The sequence below is a fragment of the Ostrea edulis genome, chromosome 9 (assembly GCF_947568905.1).
Source record: "Ostrea edulis chromosome 9, xbOstEdul1.1, whole genome shotgun sequence".
NCBI classification, from domain to species: domain Eukaryota; kingdom Metazoa; phylum Mollusca; class Bivalvia; order Ostreida; family Ostreidae; genus Ostrea; species Ostrea edulis.
Window position 1 is genome coordinate 68,532,964 of NC_079172.1, and position 9,357 is coordinate 68,542,320.

The following is a 9,357-nucleotide window of genomic DNA, read 5'->3' on the forward strand; positions in this document are numbered from 1 at the left end:
TTGTTTACTTTTTAATTGTTCTGAAAATAAACGTTTTAATTCCATGCACTCCAATGCTTGGTATGCTATAGCTAGAATTAATAATTGTAGAATACTCCTTATAAGAACGAAGGAAATGGAACCCTCGTGTACAAACCCAAACAACAATATGCCTATATGTTCAAGTGACATCTACAAAAGTCAATTTTTAAACAGATCAATTTCAAATTGATGATGGATACTAAGTCTTAATAGTTCTTGCTTGCCTTGTTCAGTGAAGACCGTACCAAGATTTTAGAATTATGGGTGTTTACTTTCTTTTTTAAAGCAGGAATTCGGTGCATGCCTTTGTATATCACTTACTAGATCTTTTTTGTATAGGAAAATTCACGAATGTACACGAAAATGGAATTTTTAAAAATTGTATTTTCAAAGAGTGTTTGATACAAATGCATGCTGATAATTATTTGCAAATATACTTTGATTACCAGGTAATGTAATTTACAAATTACAGTTTTACGTACGTTAAATTTAACAATGTTCATTAAGATTCATTTCCTGCATATGATACTGAACAAATAAATTTCATTTTTAAAAATATATAAAGGCATAAACTGCGACGTTTCTTCGCTCCGCATACTTCGTTAAGCGTGTGAGGGCTCCATGAAACGTATACCGGTGTAGAGGCAAATTTTGACACCGGTGTAGAGGCAAATTTTGACACCGGTGTAGAGGCAAATTTTGACACCGGCGTGAGGAGTTTCAGTTCATATCATCATGTTTTTTCAAAAGTGAAATTTATTTTTCATACTTACATCCTTCTTTCATTTCTGTCGGAATTCCCAAGCATTAAAATAGACCTGCTTATTTCTCAAAATTCATACGCGCATTATTCACAACTACAAGTGTATATCGCATTCATGAGGAAATGACTATCATTACAATAGGTAGAGATATCGGAGGCAGAAACATTGGACTTCTGAGTAATTTTACCTCGTGTGTCATTTTTTTTCTAATGTCACCTTCAGTAATAAAAATATGATGAATTTCACCATCGCATATACCGGTATATCGGTAATTCAATGCAACATCAACTGAAATTCGTAAGCTAAATCTAGAAGAAGAAAAATAACCGACAATTAATAAAAAATGCAAGATTGAAGAAATCCTAGAGAACTGTTCAAGAAATGGATTTAGGTATAAAATGTTTAATGTCATGTATATTTCAATAGTATCTAGGTCTATTCATGTATGTGTACAAAACACTAGACAAGGGGTGGGGTATGAAGACAGGTAAATGATGAAGACAGGTAAATGATGAAGACAGGTGAATGATGTATACAGGTAAATGGGTGAATGGAAAACTTTGAGACACGGGTGACTACACCGCCGGTCGGTCACCCTCCTCTCGGTCACCGTCTCTTCCCATATCACTACAAATGTCCGGGCTAGATTCACTCTTATCGATGTCATTTCTTATTTCTGGTAATTCATTTTCAACTTGTATGTCATTTTCAACTGAATTTTCAACTTTGATATTGTTACAACACATATATATTTCTGGGGGTTTGTCATCTGAAGATTGAGAGGAATGGCTATCTTCGCGTTTGATGACGATGGAGCAGGGTGAGCTGAGCGCTTTGTCGTCCATGTGTTTACTCTTCTGCACAAAAGCGCCTTTCTCTACACTGAGTTTGTGTTCTGCTGCTTCGGCATTGGAAATGTTTTCCTGTTTTTTCCATTTCGTCCGACGATTCTGGAACCATATCTTCACCTGAAAGACAACAGAGTGTAAACAAATGTATGTCTATTGATGCGTTTCACAGAAACACTAAGAGTCTACCCAAGTAAGCGTTTATTCAACAACCGTTTACTGTCCAAAATGTGACACGCTGATTGCAAATGCAGGCTTGTTATCAGGAAAAAATGGACAGTTAATTGGTATCACGTGTAAAACTGTAACAGATATGCCCAGTATGCTTCAGTCTAAAGGATTTAAATTGAAACTAACGCATATCTCTCGGCTTTGTTTGTTCTTGGAGCTCGCTACTGCTAATGCTATCGCGGAATAATTACTTAATTGTTTTCGCAGTTATCTCCTCGTAGTAATAACAATTACTTAATGCATTTATTGCCGTTAATTGTTCGTTGGACCCTCTTGGAAGAGGCGCATTACTGTTTGGTGTTTTTCTCTTCCTCAGATCTTAACCATTTTGTCTTCTCTTCAAGGTGCCGAGAAACGTAACCTCAACACGCTAACTTTCTATTGCGTTTACTTTGCAAATTCTTCACAGCCCTTGACATACCGAACTTTCCGGTGTAGTTTAGCGCTCTATACATAAAAGTTACGCAAGAGGGACAGTTTGTTTTAAAATGTCCTACATTAACATATTTTGCTTTATGTAAAAATACGTTGGGAGTTGAAAAGTTATGGATTTCTCTTCCGTGGTATGAACACATAAGGCACACATATGATGAAAATCCTTCATTCTTAGATACATGAATACCACGTATTTCATCGAGTAAATCCAATACGCAATACCAAGAAGTAAACAAATCTAAAGGTAGACATAAGTATCTCCATAACTCATCCTCATTGTTGATATTTGTTATTGTTATTAATTATTATTATCCTTCGATATTCCGTAAGCACTCCTTTAGGATTTTTTTTAGTTTTAATTTGAATAAAATGATAAATTCTCGTTTAAAAGACAGAGTTCCACGTAAATTATGATGCGCGAGTTTTCTGTGACATTTCGTCAGATTCCTTCATCTTGATCACTACGAGAGTATCCACTTCCGGAGAAAGTCCAGACAGCTCAGCAATATAATACTAATAATGTTTAAAATGTTCAGCAAAATTGTATTGTGTAGGTCATACAAGTGCATGTAAGTAGTGAAAGTGAAGATAAAATGTTCAGGGCATTGTACTCCTTCTGTGTAATGTAATATATCCTATTCTATGATATGTATTATGTAGGATATACTAAATAAAGATAAAATCTGTAGCTCAACTTTTCCCGGTTAAATTCTGATATACTGATTATATACATTAAAATTGATATATTGCTTACAGGAGACACAATGATTTATATATATATATATATATATATATATATATATATATATATATATATATATATATATATTACAATTCAATTTTATACTTATGTATTTCCTATGTCCTATGTAATAACATTCATGTATTTTTATTCACGTTGTATAGCACATGTACAATAAGTTGAATTCGTGGAGATAATTAACTGTGATTTTGTGATTTTTGAAAACTTGCATTTAATGCATCTGTCCAAATTCACGGTAAATCAATTACCAAATTCATATAAAATTTGCATCCTAGTCTGTGCAGCCTAAAATATATTTGTACAATGATAGATAATTTTTTTTTTTTTTTTTAAAGTCTAGAAGAGAAAAGTTGTTGTAAAACAATTGCATACATTGAATAATGTGCATGATATAGAGTAATTAATGAACAATCAAATGCGATTTTGTACCTGCGTTTCTGTGACATTAAGCAATGTTGCCATTTCAGCCCGCTCTGCCGACGACAAATACTTTTTCTGTTCAAATTGCTTTTCTAATTCGAATATTTGGCGCCCAGTAAAAGTTGTTCGCGCCTTTTTCTTCTTTGTCGGCTGATCAGGAGAGTCGCCGTCATCCGTTTTCTTCCGTTTCTCGCCCTCGACAGATTTATTGGTGTCTAGATGATTGAAAGAAATAATAAAAATAGGGTATTGATTCTGTAAAATTAATAATATTCATAGAAATACCCCTATCAAATTATATGCTGGTATGAAAATATATGCAGGGATTATTTTATTTTTTTTATTTTAAAAAGAATTAGCTTCCGTTAGAATTTAAAGAATCTTAAACTTTATTATTTTTCAATCAAATAAAAATTATGAGCATGATATAGATAGTTTAACTAATAAATATATTAACCGCATGTGTAATGCAAAGAATACGCATATATAAAATTTAATTATTTTCTGTGATAGATGTCAGCGGTATATTGTATAAAAAGAAAAAGTCTACCCTACCCATCCGCAAATCTACTTTCTTATCTAGTATCATAACTTCCAGTCAGAAAAAAATATATACATATGCCGTAGTTAAGACTTCCTTTAGTTCTAATTACCATTCAATTAAAGGCGTCCAGGCCACAGGTAACATTGTCTTTACCTGAGAGTAAATATAATTCTTTCAGGTAACTATACTTATGCTAGATAACGTTAAATAAATGTTCTGTCTAATCTCCACTACTGTAGGCCCTACACTCAGTTTGGTTTGTCTCTCATCATTTTGCTTGTTGGTCAACAATATGATGTCGATGCATAATAATGAAATAATTATAATGAAATATTTTAGTTTTTGATTTGGAATTAAAATCTTTATGTAAAAATCAATTATGAATACTATCTATATTTAACTCGTTGACTTTCTTGGAAATAAATTGATTTAGAAGTAGTATCTGAATGTAAACAAAAATATCTATATTTAACTTAATGACTGTCTTAAAGAAATTAAATATTTTCAGAGTGGCCACAAGTAGCATACACACCGATCCAACAGATAAACTAATTTTATGTCTTTATATAATTATGGTGCTACGTGGTGACACACACACGTGATCGAATACACCATTTAAGAGTCCGAGACTCAATATTAACTTTTCGATTGTTTCCAGATGTAACTGCTGTCAGCCGTTCATCATTGAAACCAGCAGGCGCTATATCATAATTACTAATTAGTTATCCCAATAGAATCGAGATTTCTGATTGCTCGGGATTGATTTTCCAGTTTCGATAAACACGAGTGGTAGGGGGTCAAGAATTAAGTTTACGACCAAGCGATTAGAATGCGTGGCTAATTATGACATCGTCGGAGATTGGGATCGACATACATTAAATACCGACAGTGGTGGTTTTGACATACGACAGCGTGACAGTTACGGTCCGTTAACGATGCCAAATATAGGTGCACGAGTGTTTTATATTTAATTTGAACAAGACCATTTAGGTGTAGGTGACTTTAATTATCATATAAGATTATTAATTTACCGAGATATTAATTGTATAATTATGGAATGTGTATTGGCATCTTAGAAGAAATATTAGGCAAATTCAATGTAATATTGAGTTGTGATTTTGTTTGTCGAAAATAAAATCAAACTTTCATTTGAGAGTATATTTATTTTGGAAAAATAATAATAATGAATAATTGTATTCGGGCCACATGCCATTCATACAATTGTATTTATGTAATGTACATGTTGTATACTTCTAAAGTTTGAAACTTTTCTGGGAATACAAAGAATAGAAGAAACCAAACAAACCAGTAAATTAATACACATGACGTCTAAAACCGAAACAATTGAATGAATTAATGTTATGTGATTTCATCAGTTTGATTACTAGATATATGCATAAACTATTTTTGGAATCATAATTACTCCATGAGAATGAATCCTAAGTGAAGATATTGAACAGTGATCAATCTCATAAATTCTATAAAGAATACAAAATTGAGAGTAAGACAAACACGGACCCCTGGATATACGAGGGGGTGGGGTCGTTTCCCTAGAAGTAGTAAACATCCCCTATTGACTGTTCACATACCTGCCATGAACTCTAAATCTTGACAGGTAATCGAAGTAATCCCTTGTCAAAAATTAGTATGTAAAGAACCGTCTAAAAATTGGTATGTTCTTTCAAGTTCCATCCGCCATTTCCTATTTTATCTTTAATCTTTTAATGTGTTTGGTCCACACACACATATGATTGGTACTGATGTAGAAAACAATTTTTAATTATTATGCAATATATTAGTAAATAGGCACTCTATAATTAAAACAATACTGGTACGTTAAGTATCCGATTTCCTTGTTGATTGTCCATTATATAATGATGAAAGAAGCATGATACCACCTCTTGTGTGTCCAGGGGTCCGTGTTTGACCTACTCTTAATTTTGTATTCTTTATAGGAGTTATGAGATTGATCATTGTTTGTTATCGTCAGGATGTTCTTTCATGATGTTATTTAGTTTAACAAGAATTTTCACCAACTTATCAGAATAAAGAAATTTTCATGGCTAATGATTACTGAAAACAAATCAGTAATTACTAAACTGAGTAAATATTTAGTTGAAGCAGTCAGAATAAGATATAGTGTCATAACATTCAGAAACTCAAATAGGTAAATTTAAATTTTAGTACAATTCATTGATTATTGACCATACATTTGACATTTTTTTCTCTCGGGTACTACCATGGTTTGTATAAGTATGTACATGTATTTTCATTTCTATTGTTACCTTTCATTCAGGAACCTCTCTCCTATTTGATTTAATTTTACAACTTGCACCTTTGTATGCCCACTAGACACCAAACTGGAATTAATTACTTACTAACGTATTTTGTCGAAGAGAAAATATGTTTTCTAAGAAGATGTAATTAAGAATCATAAAGAATGAGAACGTTTGAAATTGTCAGTTTTATTCAATCTTGAAGATTGAGATGCATTTCCAATTTGGATTAAATTCGTTTGCATTGCGTGCCCACTTAAACAAATCGGCTCTTGAGGGAAAATGAAACGTTTAATTTATAGCACTTCTTTAGCTGACTTTTTTAAAAGAAAAAAAAAAAAAGTCATGTCAAACGAGGGAAAATTGATACATCTGAATGCTTAATAAAACGTTTTTAAGTTTTTAATGAAATCATGCAACTTTGTAAATGAGAAACATGAACGTTGATGTCCTTAGGGGACGGAAGAAATCCTTACTTGTTACAGGAGAACCGCTCTTCAATTGATTGTCGTTTTCTTTCAGTCCGTTCAGACACCCACCACACTTGCAATCGTCCTTGTAGTCGTCCCCTGTCGTGTAATTGCTGCTCCTTAGGGTTTCCTCTCGACTGCTGGGAGAATTGTCGCTGTCTTTATGAATTTTTCGGGCTTCATTGTTTTTGCATTGCTCAGATAATCCCAGAATATGTGAAATCAAGAAAGGCGTTGGCTGCTTCGGGGGCGGATCATAGATATGAGGGTGCCAGGTGCGTGGAGTGGTGATGAAATGCACATCCCGGGGGTGACACGAGGATAAGAAGGCTCCAGGTCGTGGATTAAGCCTACATTCCATGTCGTCCTTTGATCGCTTCCACGGCGGCTGGAGTTTCTTCGACAGAAATCGAAGTTAATTTCAAAGTAATTCCCAAAGTGAAAGTAAAGAATGGTAAAAAAGAGAGGAATATCAGTAAGTCTTTCTGTTTGAAAGTTTATAGCTATTAAAGTTGCATCACGAGAATATCGGATTAAGTATGCGAGGACGTATTGTTTTCAAGACGAAGCAATTTTTTCTTCAAATGTAAAGCCTCTCTGTTATTGGCAGACGGTCCTCGTTCAATTAAGTAGCAAATGATTTGTCTAAGCACTTACAGCCACGCTCTCATATCGACATTGGTAACGAGAGAAATTAAAGCCACTAAGTCGTCGTTGATATAAATCTATTAGCCAGTTAATGAGGCCGGAGTAAGCGATCTTGTTGGAGGAGGGACCTAACCCATCAATCAAATGTCACTGACGCCACAGAAGAGTTCCACCTTCTATCGGCCATGTACCCGAATCTTTCTTGGCGAGAAAAAAGAAAGAAAAGAAAGATTTTTAAACGTCATATCGCGGCTTTCTGGATTAAACGGAACAAATTTGCCACTTGGACAAAGTAATTCGGCATGTCATTGCTGTTATAATAAATTGTCATAAAAGAAAACTGATAAGAAAACATTTGTTTGCCGAGGTGTCGGGAGTATTACGGTAAAAGTCTACCTGTTTTTGAATTGAAAGCTTTATCAGTTCTGACTGCTTAATCCCAGGGTCTGTTCCGGGCAATAAAAGTTATATTACATTACTTATTGAAGATAGAGTTTCTCCATTAATATATTACTCTATCCCTGCACGTGTCCAATCTAAAAGCCGGAAAATTTAGAACAGTTTGGGAATCAACGTATCTCTTAATGCTAAACTTCATTTTGAAGATTTCACAAGCATGCGATTCCTTCGATTACTTTAATCATTCTTATCCAGAAATGCTATATATATTTTCTTTGTTTACGGAATAGCAACGTTACTAAATATTACCGTCTATATGGACAGCATTATAAATATTTGATGTTATTTTCTTAATAAAAATTAGGAAGTAAATGACATTGCAGGTGGCTGCGACAAAGTATGTGCAATAAAGTAAAATTTACATGTGTATTTAAAACACTCGAAATTCATATACAGCTCATGTTCAACAGTTAGATGTATTATTTACAATACTATATTAGCAATAAAGATGAATTGGAGAATGATTACACATCGTATCGATTTTGCTGTGAGAAAGCATGTTTAAAGATTGTAAAATTCTGAGAGAAATAATGAATAAGCAAGTGTATCATTAAAGCCGTATTTTATTTTAATATGATATTTATACCTCCCTCCCCCATCATCTATTTATGAGAGAAGAATATATATTTCATGATTTCACGATATATGTACGATTCAGATAGTCTATATGGTTTGAGGAAGATCCGTTCGAGCAGTATTACTGGCGCGTGGTATTGACATCGTCGTCTCATATTAACTTTACGCTGAAGCGTTTACGGCTAAAAACAGGTCTTGATAAATGTAGCAAAATATTTATGAGAAAACAAAACCGGGAAATTGAACATTTGTTATTAACAATTAATAAAATCGCTCTTGAGTTATTGCGAACCATCACTGTAAAATTACAGAATCAGTGTAGAGACGAAAACCAGGAATGGAAATATTACTTTGTGTTCCATCATACCCAAACAATTACAAGATTGCTGTATCGCGACATGACAGTTATGAGCATTTAAGGAGTCTTTTTCTGCGTGTTATTGGGCCTACCCTGACAATGAACGCTTTCCGTTTCACGTTCTCGTTGGCAGCTTATAGATATGATATTGGATAATGGCAAGAATCAGCAATGACGGTTTACGAGGGGGACGTCTCTCCAACCATGTGTTTTCCATTCCTTCTCCTCATAGCATGAGGAATCTGCAGTTTTCGTACTGCCGAAGAAATCAAATCTGATCTTTATCTTCCAAGAGCGTTAAGACTGGTTTATGAAAACTATAAGAGGCTACTCGCATGGTGACAGTAACGTCAACAGGGCTTTCAGTGTGTAAACATCTTTTGGTTTTGATTAATAAACCGTAACTGCTACTTCTGATTTTGCAGGAAAAAATATTTGCTCAATAGGAATGGTAAAATGCACATGGTATATCTCATTAACCGTATTATAATCCTATTACATTTGTTCTATGAACGACAAAACATTGATAAACTCACTGATGAAT

The 9,357-nt window shown here is 33.8% G+C and overlaps 1 protein-coding gene across 1 annotated transcript; it reads right to left on the bottom strand.

The window, feature by feature from the left end:
* Nucleotides 1-1,171: 1,171 nt before the first annotated feature.
* Nucleotides 1,172-7,659, bottom strand: LOC125659039 (homeobox protein MOX-1-like). The gene is made up of 3 exons (XM_048890583.2): nt 6,779-7,659; nt 3,492-3,697; nt 1,172-1,753 (listed from the first exon to the last, which is right to left on the bottom strand). The coding sequence occupies exons 1-3, from the start codon at nt 7,131-7,133 to the stop codon at nt 1,361-1,363; spliced, it is 954 nt and encodes a 317-aa protein (XP_048746540.2). The 5' UTR covers nt 7,134-7,659; the 3' UTR covers nt 1,172-1,360.
* Nucleotides 7,660-9,357: the final 1,698 nt, after the last annotated feature.

Coding starts and splice junctions, on each gene's coding strand:
- LOC125659039 (XM_048890583.2), bottom strand. CDS start 7,133: ATGGAATGTAGGCTTAATCCACGACCTGGAGCCTTCTTATCCTCGTGT. Junction 3,698..6,778: donor GAGCGGTTCTCCTGTAACAA/GTAAGGATTTCT, acceptor TCAATCATCTAG/ACACCAATAAATCTGTCGAG. Junction 1,754..3,491: donor TTAATGTCACAGAAACGCAG/GTACAAAATCGC, acceptor GTTGTCTTTCAG/GTGAAGATATGGTTCCAGAA.